The 23,233-nt window shown below is 39.4% G+C and overlaps 2 protein-coding genes across 3 annotated transcripts in view; both read right to left on the bottom strand.

The window, feature by feature from the left end:
* Nucleotides 1–23,233, bottom strand: part of rc3h2 (ring finger and CCCH-type domains 2) — a 309,407-nt gene that overhangs the window by 155,141 nt on the left and 131,033 nt on the right. The gene's annotated exons all lie outside the window — the stretch shown is intronic.
* rabgap1 (RAB GTPase activating protein 1) overlaps nt 8,538–23,233 on the bottom strand; it is a 111,810-nt gene continuing 97,114 nt past the window's right edge. For both annotated transcript variants that reach the window (XM_084047478.1, XM_084047479.1), the window contains 3 exons: nt 16,868–16,939; nt 15,917–16,117; nt 8,538–14,326 (listed from right to left, as the gene is read on the bottom strand). In XM_084047478.1, coding sequence (XP_083903604.1) covers nt 14,204–14,326; nt 15,917–16,117; nt 16,868–16,939 — 396 coding nt within the window. In that variant the 3' untranslated portion in view covers nt 8,538–14,203. The remainder of the gene's footprint in view (nt 14,327–15,916; nt 16,118–16,867; nt 16,940–23,233) is intronic.

Raw genomic sequence — 23,233 nt, 5'->3', positions numbered from 1 at the left:
GGGAGTAATTGGTTCGACTCAAGACCCAAAAGAAGGTGAACTGACTGTAATGATTCAAAATGTCATATATAGAATAGAAACCCCATTCAAACTTTAAAATGTTCATCTTACTGTGGACATGTTTGCCTGAAAGGGAATCTTTGAAATGTTTAATAGTTTTAGAATTGTACTCCTTTAAAAGTTCAGAGATTTAGAATGGAGGTCGATGGACGAATTTGGGACCTCAAAAAAACACTTTCACCTAGAAACTCCATTCACAGTTCAAAAATTCCACCTTACTGTGGACATGCATGCTTGAGATTTTTTCTTTTGAAATCATTTGTAGTTTTGGAGATATTTAACTTTAAGCGCCCCATTCATTGTCGATGCGGCAATGGACATTTAAAGGCAGGCTTACAACTACATACTTACGCCTAGTAACCTCATTCATACTTTAAAATGTTCGTCTTACTGTGGACATGTTTGCCTGAAAAGGAATCTTTGAAATGTTGCATAGTTTTAGAATTGTACTCCTTTAAAAGTTCAGAGATTTAGAATGGAGGCGGATGGAAGGTTAGGGTTAGGGTATAGGGACCTCAAAAAAACACGTTCACCTAGAAACTCCATTCACAGTTCAAAAATTCCACCTTACTGTGGACATGCATGCTTGAGATTTTTTCTTTTGAAATCATTTGTAGTTTTGGAGATATTTAACTTTAAGCGCCCCATTCATTGTCGATGCGGCAATGGACATTTAAAGGCAGGCTTACAACTACATACTTACGCCTAGTAACCTCATTCATACTTTAAAATGTTCGTCTTACTCTGGACATGTTTGCCTGAAAAGGAATCTTTGAAATGTTGCATAGTTTTAGAATTGTACTCCTTTAAAAGTTCAGAGATTTAGAATGGAGGCGGATGGAAGGTTAGGGTTAGGCTATAGGGACCTCAAAAAAACACGTTCACCTAGAAACTCCATTCACAGTTCAAAAATTCCACCTTACTGTGGACATGCATGCTTGAGATTTTTTCTTTTGAAATCATTTGTAGTTTTGGAGATATTTAACTTTAAGCGCCCCATTCATTGTCGATGCGGCAATGGACATTTAAAGGCAGGCTTACAACTACATACTTACGCCTAGTAACCTCATTCATACTTTAAAATGTTCGTCTTACTCTGGACATGTTTGCCTGAAAAGGAATCTTTGAAATGTTGCATAGTTTTAGAATTGTACTCCTTTAAAAGTTCAGAGATTTAGAATGGAGGCGGATGGAAGGTTAGGGTTAGGCTATAGGGACCTCAAAAAAACACGTTCACCTAGAAACTCCATTCACAGTTCAAAAATTCCACCTTACTGTGGACATGCATGCTTGAGATTTTTTCTTTTGAAATCATTTGTAGTTTTGGAGATATTTAACTTTAAGCGCCCCATTCATTGTCGATGCGGCAATGGACATTTAAAGGCAGGCTTACAACTACATACTTACGCCTAGTAACCTCATTCATACTTTAAAATGTTTATCTTACTCTGGACATGTTTGCCTGAAAAGGAATCTTTGAAATGTTTAATAGTTTTAGAATTGTACTCCTTTAAAAGTTCAGAGATTTAGAATGGAGGTCGATGGACGAATTTGGGACCTCAAAAAAACACTTTCACCTAGAAACTCCATTCACAGTTCAAAAATTCCACCTTACTGTGGACATGCATGCTTGAGATTTTTTCTTTTGAAATCATTTGTAGTTTTGGAGATATTTAACTTTAAGCGCCCCATTCATTGCGCTGAAGCTGCGTAATGCTATCAGTCAAAGATGGTTAATTTTGCACGATACGCAATCTCCAGTTTACCTCCCGTTTCTGCGTACTGGACTCCAACTTGCTTCCGGTCTCCTAAAAAGGCGTGTTCACCTACGTCACGCAGAAACGGGAGGTAAACTCCCGTTTCTGTAAACATCTTTGACGATAGCATTACGCAGCTTCAGCGCGTGCAGCATGTTAATTCAGGCTAGTCGTTAGCCTGATTCGGAGTTTGCGTATCGACTTTTAAATGAACGCTCGTCCCAAAAACACACCCCTTACCGCCGCGAGTAACGGCGACCCCCTGCAGATATATAAATAGATGAATTCCATGTAATCTCAACATTGCATGCATGGCGCATTTAATAATTAAATGCTGAAGTATTCAACTTTACTAACTGAAGGCTAACATACAACAGAAATGTTTCAACAATACTTGGAGACATCTGCTGTGAGTCACTGAGCAATGGTTGTTCTTCTGGAAGTCAGCCTCAGGTTAATAAAGAGTGGAGTGGGGTTCGAACCCGCATCGTCTGTTTCATGTAGACAGCGTCTTAACAGGCTCAGCTATTTGCTACCTCTCTCCACTACAGTGTTCTTACAGTGTTTACTCTGCTTTGATTAACAACAAAAAAGAAGGTTCCTTGACGATTTTTCTAAAAAGTTTTAAATATAAATCTGTCTGGCATTACATCTTTTCATATGGGGGTCCACGGCCAAATATTTGGGGGTCCTTCACATGAAAAGGTTTGAGTACCACTGTGATCAAAGAGGCAGCCATAGGTGAATTCAATAAAAGAGAGATCACGCCAATTTGAAACAAGAAAATGTTTATTACAAAACTTTAAACAGATTTGGCGATTAGACTCCATCGCATTTTAACGTGCATAGATGAATAGGAAGGAAAGCCCCCATGGAGTCTAGACGCTGGTGGTGGCAGTGCAGAAGAATCGACCTCCCTTCGGCTCTTGAACATCTGAGGTGGAGCTGGGGATGGAGGTGGGTTGCTGTTCGCCGACTGAAAGGAGAATGACAGTTTAGCGGCAGTGATATTTGATAGAGTGGAGCCCGATCGCTGATTGGCTGGCTGCAGATTGGGCGTGCTCGCTAGATTTGTGAATGGAAAGATACTGACAGCGTGGGAACGGAAGTGACGCAGACAATAGCGATGCGCTCCCATGCAGCCTTAGATCTTCTTTATTGAATTTGCACTTAGAGCTACATTGGGCACAGTGTCTGTCTGGTGAGCAGAGGGTCACAGGTTCAAGACCCGACTACGGCAGTGTGTCTCTCAACTGCTCTCTGCTTCATGTAAAATCCTGCTGCAAGCAATTATGTATCCGAATATTTTCAAAAAGCACTGAAATGTTAAAACTAGCGTTTCTAAGAAGGGGGAGTATGTGACACAGATGAGTTTGATTGTGTTACACACTTGGATAGAAATAATCATTTTCCAGTGTGCTGGAATTTAGGTGGTTTATTTATCTCTGTAAACATACAGACAAAGGCACATTAGAGCAACACTTCCACTCGTTGCAAACTCTGGTCCTAATCTGAACAGCATCATATCACAATATCAATAATATCAATAAGGTGCATCTTCTTATTTGCATCTGACACTACAACAGTCAATACTCTCACTCTTACAACAGTATACAGAAATCCCTCTCTTGTATCAAAATAATCACATCTAGTAAATGCATCAAAGCTCACATTACAAAAATAATATTTGTGTTCCCCAAAACGAAATATATCAGCTGCATTACATTACTCTGGTTGCTAGAACCATAATGAAAAGGTTTTACACAAAACACACCATTCACATCTCATTCATTCCAGGCCACAGATGAGCTTCTTAGCCCAACTACAGGTCACAGTAGGTATCATAACAGGTAAGCATTTCTAATGACATCTAGTGCATTCCACACACACATTTGCTTCACAGATACTCTTCTCTGTCTATACCTTCATTTAACATGTTCACTGTCACTTGTATACACTTTATCTCATCATTTCTCACCTGTAAACATACAGGCAAAGGCACATTATAGCAACACTTCCACTCGTTGCCAACTCTAGTCCTAATCTGAACACAGGACCCCTGCTGGCCAACATGTGCCTTGCACAGTGAGTGTTTAGCTGCCCAAAGATTGCCTGTCCCAAATGCAATACCCAGAATGATAAACTGTTTCACAGCTTTAGTAAATGTATCTTATGTGCCACGCTTTAACCACAGTTCACAGAATAATGTAAACAACATCCTAATGAAATGAAATGAAATACAATAATGTATCAAATGGAATAATCATGCATCTCAATTCCCAATATAATCATGTATCTCACAATTGCTTGCATGCAATAGCTGCTTCTGTTGATGCACATTTCTCATCATTTCATTTTTCAGTTTGCAAAAAGTGTTATAGCATCACAATAATTGTAACCACTTTAATCTTTCATACTTTGGCTATTCAAAAATAGCAGATCTACAAGCTCATAGCGCGGCACGAGTGCCACGCTATTATGTTCTTTATGGTAGTTAGTTAATAACAATCATATCTTTGATTTATTGAAGTGAGGGAATGTATTCTACTATTTCTTGATACATTTCCAGTAAACCCATCAGCGTGTTTTTGCGACGAGGTCTGACTTTTTGATGGTTACAGCCTGTAAGAGTCATCAAATTTCTCTTTTGGGCCTTGAGTCCCAAGACAAGGTGAGTCTTGAGTCTTTAAGATAGACTCAAGATAAGACTCATGCTAACTTTAAGCGCCCAATGCATTGTCAATGCGGAAACTGACATTTAAAGGGAAACGAGTACAGGCTACTAAATCCTACATACTTACTGCTAGTAACCCCATTCATACTTTAAAATGTTCATCTTACTGTGGACATGTTTGCCTTAAAAGGAATATTTGAAATGTTTAACAGTTTTAGAATTGTACTCCTTTAAAAGTTCCGAGATTTATAAAGGAGGTCGATGGAAGATTTTGGCACCTAAAAAATAATTTCACCTAGAAACTCCATTCACAATTTTAAAATACCACCTTACTGTGGACATGCATGCTTGAGATTTTTTCTTTGAAATCATTTGTAGTTTTGGAGATATTTAACTTTAAGCGCCCAATGCATTGTCAATGCGGAAACTGACATTTAAAGGGAAACAAGTACAGGCTACTAATCATACATACTTACTGCTAGTAACCCTATTCATACTTTAAAATGTTCATCTTACTGTGGACATGTTCGCCTGAAAAGGAATCTTTGAAATGTTTAGTAGTTTTAGAATTGTACTCCTTTAAAAGTTCAGAGATTTATAATGGAGGTCGATGGAAGAATTTGGGACCTCAAAAAAACACTTTCACCTAGAAACTCCATTCACAGTTAAAAAATTCCACCTTACTGTGGACATGCATGCTTGAGATTTTTTCTTTGAAATCATTTGTAGTTTGGGAGATATTTAACTTTAAGCGCCCCGTGCATTGTGGATGCGGCAAAGGGAAACGAGTATAGGCTACTAATCCTACATACTTACTGCTAGTAACCCCATTCATACTTTAAAATGTTCATCTTACTGTGGACATGTTTACCTGAAAAGGAATCTTTGAAATGTTTAGTAGTTTTAGAATTGTACTCCTTTAAAGATTCAGAGATTTTTAATGGAGGTCGATGGAAGAATTTGGGACCTCATAAAAACACTTTCACCTAGAAACTCCATTCATAGTTCAAAAATTCCACCTTACTGTGGACATGCATGCTTGAGTTTTTGTCTTTGAAATCATTTGTAGTTTGGGAGATATTTAACTTTAAGCGCCCCATGCATTGTGGATGCGGCAAAGGGAAACGAGTACAGGCTACTAATCCTACATACTGTACTTACTGCTAGTAACCCCATTCATACTTTAAAATGTTCATCTTACTGTGGACATGTTTGCCTGAAAAGGAATCTTTGAAATGTTTAATAGTTTTAGAATTGTACTCCTTTAAAAGTTCAGAGATTTATAATGGAGGTCGATGGAAGAATTTGACACCTAAAAAAAACACAAAAAATACTCCATTCACACTTTTTTAAATTCAGCTCAATTAGTGCATTTCCCCCCCACTGATATAATAATAGTATTCTGTATTTGTGATATAGTATAGTGTAGTGTAGTACAGTGGTTCTCAAACTTTTTATTTTTTAATATATATTATCAAGGACCCCCGAATTAATGTATTTGGCCGTGGACCTCAATACAAGATTTGTGTTGACTAATTATGGGTCAAAAGGTGTCATCTTGGCTAAGCCTGCTTAGTTTACTTTGTAGTTTTTGAGATATTTAACTTTAAGCGCCCATCAATGCATTGTCAATGGCAATGGATATAGAGACCGAAGTCTGACGTCACGGCCAGTAGAGGGCGCTGTTCCAGGGTTGCTGTGGACATGTATGCTTGAGATTGACACAGTGGTTCTTACTTATCATGTTCACTTGCGTGCTATTCACTGAAAGATTAGATAAAGGTAAAAGCGCCAGGTAAAAGTTGGAAAAAAGATCTGGCTGGATTTGAACCGGGATCCTTCTGGTTGCAAATAAATGTATACTCACCTTTTATTTATCTGTAATGTTTTATTTGACCTGATACTGTAAAGGGTGGAAAAAGTTAATAAACCCAGGGGAGCCAGATTGCTCAGATGCCAAAGTTCCTGTGTTGGGTTTCAATCCCATGACCTCATGGTCTTAAGTCAAGAGCTGTTCTGATTGAGCTATCCAAGCACACTAAAGTCTGTACATTCACATTAGATGACTTCTTGACTCTGAACAACAAGGTCATATGATAAAATCCTGGAAATGACAAATCAGCATGTGTCACTGTCTGTCTCCCTGGGGTCTAGTGCTGTAATAGGGATAGACTCCTGTGTTCTTGGCTGTTGCTGACAATAAGCCCACTTGTAAAGTGCATGAGCCAAATGCCTTTAATTAATTTGCCTTGTGACATGGTCTTCAGTCCTCTTTGAGGAACAACACACAACAATACAACAAAATAAAAAAGTTTTTAACATCATAATATTTTGTCTATGGTTTGTTGTGCTGTTGCTTGTCTAGATGTTTGAATGTTTATGAACCACAATGGAAACAAGCCTCTGGCATGTGGCACATACATGTAAAATGTAGTTTACATGTTATGTTATTTTCAGTGATGGAGACAAACTGCACAGACATTCACTGTACTTTAGCACATTTTGTAAACGTATGACTCTGAGTATAGTATAGTCTGGCTTTAAAAACCTAATAATAATAATAACTGAGTATAGTCTGACTTTTTTTTCCTTTAATGTTTTGACGTCATTATTTTAATCAGAGTGCCATAGCTGAGTGGTTAGTGGGCCTGCCTGGTAAGCCAGAGGTCCTAGATGTCCAGGGTACCATTCAAGGTCAGGTCAACAATGTGGCAATGTGTGTGCCTAATAGAGATGCGGGAATGGGGTTTATTGTCACTCAAATCCGCATATACATGTTCATTATCCACCCGCATTAATTATATCATCCTATTTCTAGATCTGCACCAACCGCATCAAATTATTATTATTTTTCTGACGTTAGTTTTCTTATAAACAATGTCACTCACCACTGTCTGTCGCGATGTAGTGACTGTATACAATCCACATCTTAGAACCTTTAGAACCTTTCAAACCTTTCAAACCTTTAGAACCTTTCAACCCTTTCAAACCTTAAAAATGTCAAACCTTTAACACTACTAACACTATCAATACTCAATACCAGCAACATTCTTAGCGATCCCACACTGTTTCTTCAGGAACAGTACTTTCTAGTTATATTTGATTGACCCAAATCCACCCAAACTGTGGCAACCGCGGCTAAAACCGCGATCCGCGCATCTCTAGTGCCAAAGAATGATTTGAGGTTGCTAGTTCTTAAATACAGAGTACACAATTCATGTATATGCACAGTATATAACAGTATATATACTAGCGATCACACTAATGTTATTGACACTATTTATTATACACTTATTCTGCCCGTTTTTTTAAACCCTAACTAGTCCTTCATACTTTTAGCTACAAACTCTGTTCCAACTCTACAACTTTCGGCCTAATTAGGACATATCGGCTACCATTTGAATTTTTGAAAACAATTGTAATTTTAGAGATATTTAACTTTTAATTGCTAAAAAAATACCGTAGACCTTTAAACCTTAAACCTCTAGAACCTTTAAAACCATAAACCTTTAACACTACTAATACCTTTAAAACCTTTAACACTTATAAAACTATCAATACTATGAACATTCTTAGCAATCCCACACTGTTTCTTCAGGAACAGTACTTTCTAGTTTTGATTATTATATATATTTTTTACATAAATCTTCACTTCAAGTTCCGGGGGTCCCTGGCACAAAACATTTTCAGATGGGGGTCAGTGGCCAAATACATATAAATTTGGAGATCCTTGACATGAAAAGGTTTGAGAACCACTGCTATGAAAGGCAGAGGTCATGGTTCCAAACTACAGCTGAAGAATCAAAACAACAAAACCTGCAGATGGTTTCTAAGACACCGCTTTGGTGGAATGTGTGTGTGTGTGTGTGTGTGTGTGTGTGTGTGTGTGTGTGTGTGTGTGTGTGTGTGTGTGTGTGTGTGTGTGTGTGTGTGTGTGTGTGTGTGTGTGTGTGTGTCACAGTGCAATATTATTTACTGACATATTAATTCCCCCAAAAATAAAGGCCACACCCGTCTCCAGATCCAAATGTGTTGGAAAATGTTTTCTTGGCAACACAGTGAATGGAAGGAAACGGCTGAAACGACAAGGTTTTGTGGTCATATCTTTATATTGAAATCCATGAAGTATACACAATGCAACCTACACTATTACAATGTCCACACGTTGATAATGTTTTGTTGCTGAATAATAAAGCTACGTTTTGGCATGTAAGTAACCAACCAACCAAACAAAAAAAACAGCAGTCTGACTGAGAAGCTTGGAGCGAGAAAGAAAACAAATTAAAAACAAAAAAGTCTGTGGATTAAACGGTAGCACGGCAGCAGGAACGGTAGGTACAATTAGGCAACATTAGTTATAGTTACAGAGTAGAAAATCATGAACAAAAAAAATGTCAATATTCATTTTCTTTATTTGTTTCTTATATACAACCCAGTGCCTTGAGGGGAACGGCCCTTTGTTCCTTTCAACCTACTTTTGGCCTTTTCCTCTAACTTTAAGTAAATTCCAGCCAATCAGAGCCCATTGTTAAGCCAGATACATCATATGCTGTAGTAACTATCCATCTTAGACTGGTAAAAAAAGAAAGAAGATATTTCCTATAATTCATTCTAAAATGACAATACGTGTTAAAATGATGAATTTTGATTAGGGATGCGCGATATATCGGCCAACCGATATATATCGGCCGATATAGCCGTTTTTTAATTAATCGGTATCGGTCCGATATCAAAATTGCGCCGATGTTAACAGCCGATGATTACCTCTGTGTCCACCGTCTCGCTTCTGCAGCTGCAGGACTCTAGAGTGTGTGTGTGTGGTGGTGGTGGTGGTGGTGGGGGCGGGGGGAGGGTAGGTGTCGGGTTTCACATGGTGTACCGTGCGCGCTGCGTCTCATTCACTCAAACAGAGAGGCTGAGTGTGTCGTTGTGAGGCTGCTCGGTGCTTGCGTCGCGTGTTGCTCCACTCGTTAATTCATTTGCTTCAGGTGTGTAAGCCCAGCGAAGCTTATTAAAGTGGTCATTGGGCAAAAGCAGAGCCTCCGTGACCGTGTTGGTGAACAAACATAGCCGTAGTTGGGCGCTGTTTGGCAATACTTGTTGCTATAGAGCTGCATGCTAATGAGTGCTAAGTGCTAACAACAAACAAATGTATGCTATTACGCACGCGCGCGCGCACACACACACACACACACACACACACACACACACACACACACACACACACACACAGTGTAGGACAGTGGTTCTAAAAGTGGGGCTAAATGATGGGTAGTTAGTAACCAAATGGACCCTTATGGGTCTGTAACTCAGAGTGAACAAATTGAACCAAATGGACCCTTATATGGGTCTGTAACTCGGAATGTACAGTACAAACCAAATGGACCCTTATGGGTCTGTAATTCAGTGTCCAAATGGAACCAATTGGTCGCAATTTTCAAAGATAGGCCTACTGGAGAAACTTTTCAATAGCAGACTAGATTCTTTTTTGGAAAGATTTAATGTAGCCTACTCTCAGGGAGTCCATATGGTTTTAGAACTAACAGATCAACATCTCAGGCATTGGATTCATTGAAAGAATCACAGATGCAATTGGAATATTAATTTACCTCAAAAAAGCTTTTGACACTATCTATCACAACATATTAATAAACAAACTGGAGAAAAAATGGTATTAGAGGCATTGCAGTAGACTGGATTAAAACAAAGTTATTTGGACAGACATCAACAGTTTGTGAAGCTGGGCAAATACAGCTCAAATCATTTGGACATTGCTTAAGTTGTGGCGTCTCCCAGGGGTCAATATTGGGGCCCTTTTTATTCTTTACATCATATATTATATTATTCTTTATATCATATATATACATATATTTGCCAAGTTTCTAAGCTGCTGTCACTGGTACTTTTTGCAGTTGACACAAATGTTTTTTGCTCTGGGGATTATCCAGATGATAATATAAAATAATTTGGAATAAACAGGGATTGCTTTTTCAAATTCAGTGTTTACACATGTTTTTCAGAATGGATAAAACTTATTTTTTTATTTTTTTTATCGATCATATCGGTATCGGTTATATCGGTTATCGGCCATAGCACCGATATATTATATCGGATATCGATATCGGCCAAAATGTCATATCGGTGCATCCCTAATTTTGATTACTTAGTATTACAGCCAAAATCCATGTTGACGTTTGTACTTGATGACTAAAGACACACGCACGCACGAACGCACACACACAACCTGATCCAGCCCTTAACTGGTGTCCTTGAGTGATTGCCAGAGTGAACCCTGCTTTGACCTGGTCGTTCTGTTTGACAGTGCAAAGTGATCCAGTGACTGATGGGCCATCCTGCAGTGTTCCTCAGCTACTTGGGGAGCATAGTTACAGTATGTCACACTCACAAGTGCTTTTATGCATGCATGTGTGTAATGCATCCGCCCTGCTATGAGACGGGTGTATATGTGTGTGTGTGTGTGTGTGTGTGTGTCATGTTTACTGCTTCTCCGGAGCAGCAGTGCTTCTCATAGTGCGGTCCGGGGGACCCCCAGAGGTCAGTTTTAACACTTTAAATCCTTAGTGAAATTTAGTAATCTGGACCCGAGTTGGCTCTGCACTTGGAACAATTTTTTTCCATCTACACACTAATCCCTTCAAAAAAAAAAGTAGCAGATCTACAAGCTCGCTGTGAGCTTGTAGACCTGCTATTTTTGGCAGGTCTATTCTACAAGCTCACGATGCGTCATGGTGCGGCGCGTTGTGAGCTTGTATATGTAGCTATAAAAATGTATGAATGGACAAATCTTTTCTTCTGGGGGTCCCTGGTGCAAAATCTTTTCAGGTGGGGGTACGCGGCCAAATACATATCAATTTGGGGGGGTCCATGACACCTTGAAGTAGTGTGTCCGCCTTTACAGAATACTGTACAATGCTATCTGCGTGTGTTTGTGCGACGGTGTATAATGTATACTGTAGCACAAATGGTCCACCAGCAACTCTCACTCTATTTGTATAATCGTTGCAGTTGGGCAGAAACCTTGGATCTCCATACTTTCTTTTGTAAATTAATGCCATACTTCATCATACAACAGTGTCGACACAAAAAGTAGTGAAAATAGCCAATCTACAAGCTCGCGACGCGTTGTGAGCTTGTAGATCGGCTATTTTCAGGAATTTAAAACGTTTTTTAAAATAGTCATTAAAAAAAGGAACGGTTTTGTACATACTGTACAAGGTTTCCGCCCGACATGGACGATTATTGTTTAAGGGGGGGCCTATACCTGTAGGTCTGCTTGTCCAGTGAAAACGTACACAACCAACCAGCCACCAGCAAACAGTACAGTACGCTCCGTCACCTAGCATAACAAGAGTGTCAGGCGGGACCCGGGCCAGTCGAGGTCAATGTTCAGAGGTCACTGAGCAGCTGGAAGGTGGAGGAGGGGTTCAAAGGTATGTTCTCTCTGGCACTATATGCAGAGAGAATTATGAGTGTGTGTGTGTGTGTGTGTGTGTGCTTGTATTACTGTACTTGTGAGGGCCAAATATCACCACAAGTATAGTAGAATTTGAGAAATAGTATTTTGGCGAGGACACTTTTAATTCATCCTCACAAGAAAAATAGTTGCTTTATGGTTTAATCCATTAAGACCGGGAACGCATCCGTGTCATTATACAATGTCTTTGGCTATTAAAAAATACCAGATATACAAGCTCTCTATATTTTGAGATGGGGGGGGGGGGGGGGGGGGGGTCTGCGGACAAATACATATCATTTTGGGGGTCATTGACATGAAAAGAGTTTGAGAACCACTGATATTATAGCAACATAAGTTAAAAAAATAATGTTTAGAAGACATTTGTAGAATCCCCAGAAGTAAAGATTTCAGTTAAAAAATATATATATTGAAAGATTTGGACAAATATTCACGATTTTTCCAAAATAAATAGAAGATCTACTCGGTGCAGCGCTATGAGCTTGTAGATCTGCTGTTTTTGAATAGCCAAAGAAATAAAAAAATGACACAGATACTTTCCCGGTCTTAATGGGATAAGGTGCGCTTGATTTACTATGCCTATCATGCAAAAAGTATGTATGTTTTGGAGCCATTTCTTTAGTTCCATTGTGCGGGGCCATCTAAACAAACAAACCTCAAGTATTTTATGTTTAAAAGTGAATTTGATGCCAGGTACGCAGTGGTAGGAAAGTACCACACCTGTTACTGTGACTATTTCACTGCTATCATGATCATCCTTCACATCAAGGCTCTCATCAACAAGTTAACTTTCTCAACATCACTCATTACACACAATTAACCACATCAACCCTGGCCCTATTTTGGGCAAATTTGCGAAAATGTGCAAACTTTGCAAAAAAAATTGATCTTTCTTTTCGAAAATAGCGAAAGCAGACAATCTGCAAGCTCACAAGGCAACGCGTTGGGAGCTATGTGAGCTATTTTTTTTGTAGATCGGCTATTTTCGCTATATGTCACACGACAAATTATATAGGGCTTAAGTGGTTAAACATCACAAAGACCAGAACATTTGGAAAACAAAAAAAACAAAAGTAAAACAAAACAAAAAACATTTCCCCTTGCAATCTTGCACAAATTCATAACCTAATATAGTGCTTTATCTTTCACCTGGATTCTCATGCTTAATTTATACTCCGTCATACGACGGTGTTTTGTGCGCTGAAGATAGCAGATCTACACGCTCACAACACGGATCTGCTATTTCCGGCACTGAACAGCGCCGTACAGCGAAGTAGGAATCAGGCTTCGAACTTCCTCTCCCGTCTCGTTTATAGACATATAGACATAATAGTACGTACATATGCACAAAACACAGTTCCATGTCGTCTTGTTCATCATTCACACACGTCCTTTCCACATAATCCGGGTCACCCGGCAGCACGTGTATACATTCGTGCACACTCACAATCTCTCACACACACACACACACACACCTCACAGATCGACAGAAAACAAACATGCAAAGTGCCACTCGCACGTATCCCTCTTTACATAAGCATCTCCATACACATATGTATAGAAAAGAAAAGGTATTTGTTTAACGTAAATTAGAAAAAATAAACGGTCAGTTCGGAAAAGGCGTCTATCAGCTCTCGTACCTAAAACAAGGCTTTTTTTTTACAGGGAGTAGTTTTACTTGTGCCAGTAGTTTAGATGGTAGGAGGGGATGATGGAGTGTTTCCTTCTTTAATCCTGTCAGGACAGAGCTTCCATTTCCCTCCTTTCCTTCCTAACATCCTTTAAATATCAGTAGTAGTACAAAAAAAAAAGAAGAAAGAAATCTACGAAGCGCTTTTCTTTGTTTTCCCCCAATTTTTCTTTCTTTTGATCAGTTGAATTGTTTCTCTGGGGTGGGGGGGTTAAACTTTCATCAGGGAAGTTCTGGAAAGGGGGGAGAGAGAGATAGAGAGAGAGCGAGAGAGAGAGAGATGAAGGGGAAGAAGAGGTTTTGATAAGATGAAGAAGGGGATCACACAGTCTATAGTCCTGGGGATTTAAGTGTCAATGTTCAAGTTAAAGTTAGGTCCCAGAGGTACAAGTTAGGGTGTTCAGAGCGTTCAGGGTGTTAGGTTAGGCATTCGTAATCCTTGCACCGAGCACCTGTCAGGGTCTGGGTACAGCTAAGTAATAAGAGAGAGAGAGAGAGAGAAAAAAACAATCTTTTGGGGTATCAGGTTAGGTGGTTTCCTTGCCCTGGGTCCCGGTAACGGTCTTGATGGAGCTGAGCGTTCGGTTGAACCAGGTCTTCTTAGCGGCCTGCACCTCGTTGAGAGCCAGGCCCAGGTGATGCTCCAGGTCCTGGACAGGAAGGAGAAGGGAGGGAGGAGAAGGGAAGTGAACTGGAATTCTATTGAACTTGCGGTCTTAACCATTGAAATAACAATAAGCAGTAAATAGCCGATGTACAAGCTCATAACGCGTTGAGATATGTTGTGAGCTGCTATATTTGCTATTTTGGGGGGAAATTTTATACAATTTGTATTATTATTCTTTTTTTATTTGCCCAAAATAGGGTTAATATGGTTAAACATGAACTGTTCTTTGACCATAGACCTGCACTGGTGGGGAAAGCTAAATACTGTATGTTATCTTACCTGTATGTCTCTGTACATTTACATAAACCCTGCCTCAAGCTGTATACCGATTTATACGAGTTTGTGTGTGTGAGTGTGAGTGTGAGTGTGTGTGTGTGTGTGTGTGTGTGTGTGTGTGTGTGTGTGTGTGTGTGTGTGTGTGTGTGTGTGTGTGTGTGTGTGTGTGTGAGTGTGTGTATCTATATATAGGTGCAGACTACTTGTTTTCATATTTGGCAGCCTAAGACATACCCGCAGAATGGTTGTTAGAGGATTTCAACAACTTGGGATGCCCAAAAAGGAGGCACAAAGAATGGCAAGTATTGTGCTGTCTCTGCTATAATTGGCTGCTATAATAGAGCTGTCAGAACGAAATTCGGGACTCAAAAATGTAGTTTTTTTTATAGATATATATATAATACTATATAATAATAAAAAATATATACATTTTATTTCCTGACCTACCGATGCAAAAACAAATGCTTTCATCACGTCACGTCACATTTTACTTTGCAAAAAAAACGTAGGCTACGGAATGTGGTCGGAATGGTGGATGGCTATGATAGTAGTAGAGTAACTAACATCCATCTAAAAGTAGCTACTACACACCCACGTAAGTGAGAAAGTGGGTAAAGCACAGCCGGTTACAAAGCGACGCAAACCAGCAGGAGCTTCTATATCACCTGCCTGCCATGTTGTGAAAATGATCAGCGCCAATGTGGACTGTGCTCGGAGGTTCCGTCACACAAAAGCTTAAAACCAGTGAAAATTAAGAGGTATTTCCACTCACTAAACATCCAAATCACACTGATAAACCAGTGGAGTTTATTCAACGTACTGTTTTAAGAGGACGAACTGCAGGGCCAACGTCGATAGCCACTGGGTTACTTGACGAGGTGTGTCTTTTCCTCAGACGTGCGGTAAGAAGTTGTAGCCTAATATCACTCTCCTCTTATCAAAAAACCCAGAAAATGAAACTAAATTAAAGCCATAACCCATAACTAATATAGCTGGTTTGACTATTTTGTTTAGCCTGTTATTATAGCATTTGTATGTGTGCACGTGGGTGTTTATTATTGTACAACTATACATTATCATATTACAACTATAATTATATATTATATAAAATATTCAAATATTTTCAAATATTAAAAATAATAAAGCATTGAAATTCGAATGGGATTATAGAGGAAAACTGACAGCACTAATAGCAGAGACGCTGTTACTTATACCCATAGAGTACTGAGTGACATTGTATCATGGACATAAATAAATGGTTAACGTGTGCGCGTGTACGTTTGTGTGTGTACTGTACCTGTATTTTACACTCGGCCTCCACCAGCTGCAGCTTGGTTTGGGCCAGTTCCAGCTCCATCTCTCGCAGCTGATTCTTAAGGTCCTCCTTCTCTTCGTCAGTCTCCTCTGGACCCCCTGGGGGCGCCGTTCCCACCGGACGTCGCACGCGGCCCTCCTTGTTGAAAAGACTACTGCACTTCTCACAGCCTTCCACTTTAGACTGGAGTAGATAAGAGGGGAAACATGGTAAAGAGACACACACACAGATAAAAGGGTTAGAGAGAAGATACTGGGTGAGTGCTGACACCTCCCTCCTTGTTGAGAACACTGTTTCTTAACCTCAGGGTCTAGGGCTGTAACTCTGAGAGTGTGCAAATGGTACACTACAAGCTCACACGCTGTGAGCTTGTAGACCTGCTATTTTTGGCAAAGAGCTTTTGGTGTAGAGGGGAAAAAGAGCAGACCAGAGTACAGAGCCAAAGGTCAAGTTTACTAAGTATAGAGGGATAAATGTCTGAAAATACACATGAACATGAATCCAATACAACACTGATGATAGTACTGTCAAACAAGTCTATGAAGCTATCTATGAAATCTATGAAAAAGTTTAATCTGCAACACAGTTTTATACAATATGTAGTGGGGGTCACGGCTTCATCTCTCTCTCAGCTAAGGGGGCCTGAAAAAAGCGTTGAAGACCCCTGGCTTACTTTCTTTACTCTCATACAAGACCTCTCTCTCTATTCAATCCTGAGTATAGTGTGAAGACCTGTAGGGAAGAAACAGGATGTAGTAATATTGTCGTGGAGTTACTGTTGATGGGGGTTGGGGTCTCTGCAGCTGCCACACACACTTCCTTCATATAGGAAGTGGATGAACTGTATGTACTGTATGTATGTGTGCATGTGTGCACATGTGTGCGTGCGTGTGTGTGTGTGTGTGTGTGTGTGTCTGTGTGCCTAAAACTCACCCTGATTTTCTCCAGCTCTCCTCGAGAGGCTGTCTGTTGTTTCTCCAGACGTTCACTCAGCTGGGAGCAGATCTATAGAAAGCAAACACACCAAAACACACAGATATTATTATTATTGTTATTTGCAGCTCATAAACTTCCCCAGTGATTTCATCCCTATTCCTACTAATCTTTTTTACAGCATGGTTCCTGGGGCGAGCTGTCTATAAGAAGGTCAGACTGTGTGACCACTATTGCACACTGACAGTAGGCCAAGAAAGAAATCCCAAAGTATTTTCAAATGCTGGGAATTATTTTGCACCTTTTGTGAATTCATTCATGTCAGATCCACCGCCCTGCAATAGTTGGGCAAGAATGATGTAATCAATATCACACAGCCATTAAAAGCTGATTGGAAAATACATTTGAATTATTGCCCTTCCTTTACTAACTGTCATAACAGTCAGCTAAACATGCATGAACCCACATCATCTCACTCTAAAGCCATTAGCAGCTGTAATAGAGAATGTCTCATTACATAATCAAACAAACACACATTATCTACAGCAGTGGTTCTCAAACATTTTAATTTCAAGGACCCCCTTCACACACACACACACACACACACACACACACACACACACACACACACACACACACACACACACACACACACACACACACACACACACACACACACACACACACACACACACACACACAGTTAACAAACATCAATGGAACATTAGTCATCTAACAGATACATGTTATCGTACTCCCACTCTGCAGCAGACAACACATCTATCCATCGCTCTAGCGATTCTCTCCAGCTCTCTTTTTCTCTTTTTTTATCTATAGTATTGTAGATAAATTATACTGTATATCTCCCTCCATGTTCCTCCATTTAGCCTAAACCTCATACTGTATGCACAGTGCCTTGATCTATCTTCACCCTGGCACATATCCACGTCTTCCACCTCCTACATGCCTTTCATCTGTACGGCTGCAACTATTGATTCTTTTATTAGCGAGTACTCTATCGATTACTTTTTTGATAAATCTGATAATCGAGAAGTGTGTTTTTTGGATAATAAAACATATATATTGTATGTATCATCAACAAAATATTCCAATAACATTTTTGAGAATCCACTAAATTAATTCTGATTAACCACTTAAGCCCTTATTCTTTGTCATATAATGTTGACAAATACTGAAAATAGCTGATCGGCAATTTTTGGTACTTCAATTATAGTTAGTTAGTTACTTTATTGACACAATTGTATCAAATTATTTTGTTCCAGGGTCCCCCCAGAAGCAAAGATTTGAGTTAAAATGTATATATCCACTCAGTGAGTGGGCATGGTCTATGGTTTGGAACCAGGCTACCGCTATGAGCTTGTATCTGCTATTTTTGAATAGCCGAAGAAATCTAAAGTGACACAGATGCGTTCCCGGATTGAATCGGTTAAATAAATGATTTGAATGAAATCAATAAGTATGATAAACTGTTCCCCCTCTCTGCTACCATGACAACTGCTCCCCAGTCTCATTACTTTTCTGTTCATTCACTTATTATCACTACATAATCAAATCACAATACACAATCAAGTTTAACCCAGTGCTTTTCAGACATTTTGTGACTTAAGGCACACCAATGGGGGAAAAATCTCAAGGCACACCTGTAGAGGTACAACATAATGGGTTTGTTTCAAATAGGACGTACAGTACAGTAAGCTTGTTCTGATACTACTACTGTAACTACCTACAGGAGATCACAAGGGGAGGTAAATGCAATTTCCCAAAGAAAGGAGGTGTCATTCACTGCTGACGTTTTTACCTTTTCTCCTTTGTACATAGTGTTTTTGTTGATTACATTTGAGATTACATTTAGCTGACAGTGTTGCTGACATGTTGGTTCAACGTCGGTTCTGGGGACCATCACGAATAGATTGAAAAATGTATTTATGTAAATCCAAGTGTGAATATTATTTGATGTTGGCATTCAGGCTCTGCTATATACAGTATTACTCCCTGTTCAGCAAGACAAGACTTGGAAGACAACCATTTAAGAACAGTGTATATATATATATAACAACCCCCTCATGGGAAAAAATAAGCCCTAGGCAAAGCAGAGCCACTGGTGGTGGTGGGAGCAAACAAGCGTATACAACCTTCCGTGACACTGACAGCGAGAGGGAGATCAATGAATAAGGTGAGCTTATGACACACAACACACGTATACAGTGCATCACCCACATAGTGGTGTGTGCATGCCTGTAAACCTCTCCAGTGTATCTGCCGGAACCAAATCGCAGGCTATACATGTCATTATGAGCTGGCTTCCATGGGGACGCCCTTTTTTGAGAACTGCTGGATGATAACCAAAGCGTTATTAACCTATTAAGACCGAGAACGCATCTGTGTAATTTTGGATTTGAGCTATAACCATTATTTTATACTTTTATACTTTTATACTATTCAAAAATAGCACAGAGTGCCGCGCGATGAGCTTGTAGATCTGCTATTTTTTGAAAGATCTTGAACATTTTGTGTAAATCTTTGAATATATATTTTTAAAGCAAACAATTGTAACTGAAAATCTTTGCCTCTGGGGGTCCCTGGAACAAAATATTTATACTGTATATATTCCGGTTCCGCGGCCAAATACTTTATCTAAAAATGTTTTTTAAATCCTAACAGTATGTTGCTACATCAGTGGCGCTCCAACTATTTCATGTCAAGGACCTCCAAAATGATATGTATTTGGCCGCGGACCCCCATCTCAAAAGGTTTTGTTCCAGGGACCCCCGAGAAGCAAATATTCAAGTTAAAAATGTTTGCTTTAAAAAAAAAATATATATATATATATATATATATATTCAAAGATTTGACTATGACTATGACTATTTTGACTATGAGCTTGTATATCTGCTATTTTTTAATAGCCAAAGAAATCAAAAAATGACAGAGATGCGTTCCCGGATTGAATGGGTTAAACCAAATGAGAAATTAAGTCGCTCATCTGTGGGCCCCGGCTCGTAAGCATAATTACTGCTCTTACCATGGGAAGAAAAGATAAAAACACCTACAGTATACTGTTTTGCATCCCAACCCAAGTGGTTTAAGTGGTTAAGAAAAAAACTAAGTAGAGTAGGACCATCAGCTGATACTCTTTCTGAGAGGTTTTATGTCTGAATAGAAAACACAGTGGTGGGTGCAGTGTGGAACTCCACACTGAAATATGTATTTTTATGATAACTAGTGAATAACATTTGTGAATGTTGACGTTTTTGTGAAAGTCTGTGAATAGACAGAAAATGAATGAAACTGAAATGACAACTAGCAGTATACTGTAACTACTAAGATCAGGGCCCACTTGAAAATCTTGAAAGAGTTCACGGCCCGCCCATCTGCCCCACTTCGGCTGCCGTGTTATTAAGTGCTCAAATGGGTGTGCCCTGTGCATTCTCAGAGCATACTTAGAATACTTTAAGCTCCTATTCATCGGCATCACAATGAAAATTTCAAGTTTTAAGAGAAAAAAAAACAACATTATTTTTTTACATAGGCCTAATGTTTTTTATATATTAATGTTATTATGCATTATCATTAAAGTGTTTGTGTTTTGCCAATTATTTGGGGGCTACTTGCCCCAGGCCCACAGGTTGGGAATCCCTGTGATTACTATTAACCCTACGTACTGAGATATCCCATATGTATCAAGAAGTCACAACTACACTGTGTTTAAATCCTCTGCTAAAAGCCTGGTCGTTGTGCACACGGTTCGAGATGAGCAGTTAGAGAAACTGCTTATTTAGCCCTCATCTAGGGAGGCTTAGGCCATTTCTGGCTCAAATGCCACAGAAGAGAATTTGGTATTCACAGCCACTGAAATAGTATGAGCTATTTGGAGAATAATTCAAGGTGTCTCGGCTGCAAAATAATGCTGAGCTATTAAGGGTATCATGAGCTTTCCTGGACTTATCAATCAGAGAAGATTGAATCCTGCCGTTCTCTCCTCTCCTCTTTCCTCTAGAGAGATGTGTTCATTTTCTCCCTTTCCTCCCCTTCTACCTTCCGTCAAATAAAGCAGGAAAAACATAACCTTTGCAGTCGGGTGGAAACCTTGTATGTCCAAAACGATTACTTTTCACAGAATGGAAAAAAAAGAACCGGTTCCAGTGGATCCAATGCAGTTATTATTATTTCACTTTAAAAATTAAATTTGGGTCATTTTATCGTGTTTTTTCATTTGCTTTTTTCATTGTCTGATAAAATGAATATCAAATATCTAAATACTGAATCAAGCAACTTAAAAACTGTCTGGGGGGCTCACAAAAGCCTGAGTAGACGATAAAATTACCCAATTTCTTTTTTTAAGTGAAATATCCCTTTGTGTCATTGATTAAATATTTACTATCTATTTATTATTAAGAGGTATCTACAAGCTCACAACGCATTGCGATACAATATGTTGTGAGCTTGTAGATCGGCTATTTTAGCTACTTTTGCGCGACAAAAAACACATATAAATAGTTGAAATATGGAGATACAAGGTTTCTGCCTGACAGCGACAATAACTATCATGTGTGTTTTTTTGTTGCAGAAGCCCTATTTTCACACCTAACCTCTGCTCCTCTCAGCTCCGTGCTGCATGTGTGTCATCTGATGAGCACTTTCAACTAACACACACACACACACACACACACACACACACACACACACACACACACACACACACACACACACACACACACACACACACACACACACACACACACACACACACACACACACACACACACACACACACACCACCCCACATCAAACCCCTTCCCCAATACCTCCACTGCTCCCACCTGTCATCAATTCTCACACGTGCTGTCATTTTCCATTTTCTACCCCATATTTTTAGAAACCAGCAAAAAGGTAAGGTCGTGTTTCTAAAATGGTCTCCTTGCTATTTCTGCCTGCCCACATGGGAGACATAAGACTGCGAGATGTTGCATCATTTTCATCAGTGGCAACGGCAATGGAACTGGGGGATGGGTGGCAATGCATCTAATTATTAACTGCCAGGTTGGGATCTGAAGGGGTGAAAATTAACTAATGAACCATTTGGGGAAAACAGGTTGCTAAATGTACACAAAAGGCACAAACAAGCTTCAAATTAGGGACAGCAATTGTCCCCAAAAAAATATTTCTACTTCCATGATTACATTAAAAACAAGATTAATAATTACTTTTGCATGATTTATAACCACAGACAAGCTGAGGCAGCTATGGGCTGATTTATGCTTCGCTCTGCGTCATATTGTGCACCGAAAATAGCCAATTTACATGCTTGTAGATCGGCTATTCTTGGTGTGCGACACCAGCACGCAACCACGTATAAATCACCATTAAGAAGAGAAAGGACAAAAATAAAGATGAAACATGTCATTAAAGATTCAGAGACAGGAGCAGCACTGTCAAAATATACACTGAATCAAATCAAATTCTCTGGGTTCGGTTTACAGCACCAAAAATGGTAATGTGGAAATTAAAGTATACAGTATTTAACGGTACACGCACGCACGCACACACACACACACACACACACACACACACACACACACACACACACACACACACACACATACACACATACACACACGCACGCACACACACACCACGTAAGAGCGCACCAACCACGCCATAGAAATGCATGACAGACAGGCACTGGCAGCTCAAAAAACACTAAGTGAATATAAGTCAGTGAATACTAAGTGAATACTAACTCAGACCCCCCACCAGAAAATCTCCTTATTTTTCACAGTCTAATGTTGACAGCATAATATGCTCATAGTACTGTAGTTTCACTTCTCTAAAGCACTAATTATCAAAGTGGGGTCCAGGGGTCCTTGAGGGGGTTCCAGCGGGTCCCCAGCAAAACGAGGAACAGTTTAAACACTTAAAGGAGTAGTTCACCCAAAAAAAATATTATTTTCTATCAATAATTGATATAAAATATGTTTTTTTGGGGGTGAACTACTGGGGTGTGTAATTATTACACACCCCATGAAGTCTTGAATTCATGGAGACTCAATTGAGTCTCCTACCGGAGACTCCGCTGTTCATCAAATTATTGGCTTAGGAATGCGACAAAAACAAAATCTCCATGAATTCAAGGCTTCATATGGCGTATGATATGGGTGTAATTGATAGAAAATATTTGTTTTTGGGTGAACTACTCCTTTACTGTACGTGTAGATCTTATGTGTTTTAAAAATGTTGACAAATCTCTCTTATGGGGGTCAGTGGCAAAACATCTTTTCAGATGGTGGTCCACGGCCAAATACATACATCAATTTCGTTTGTTTCTCTCATGTTTGAGAACCACCG

Source organism: Gymnoscopelus microlampas, assembly GCF_963454915.1.
Source record: "Gymnoscopelus microlampas genome assembly, chromosome: 21".
Lineage (NCBI taxonomy): Eukaryota > Metazoa > Chordata > Actinopteri > Myctophiformes > Myctophidae > Gymnoscopelus > Gymnoscopelus microlampas.
This window is presented reverse-complemented; position numbering and strand designations above follow the sequence as displayed.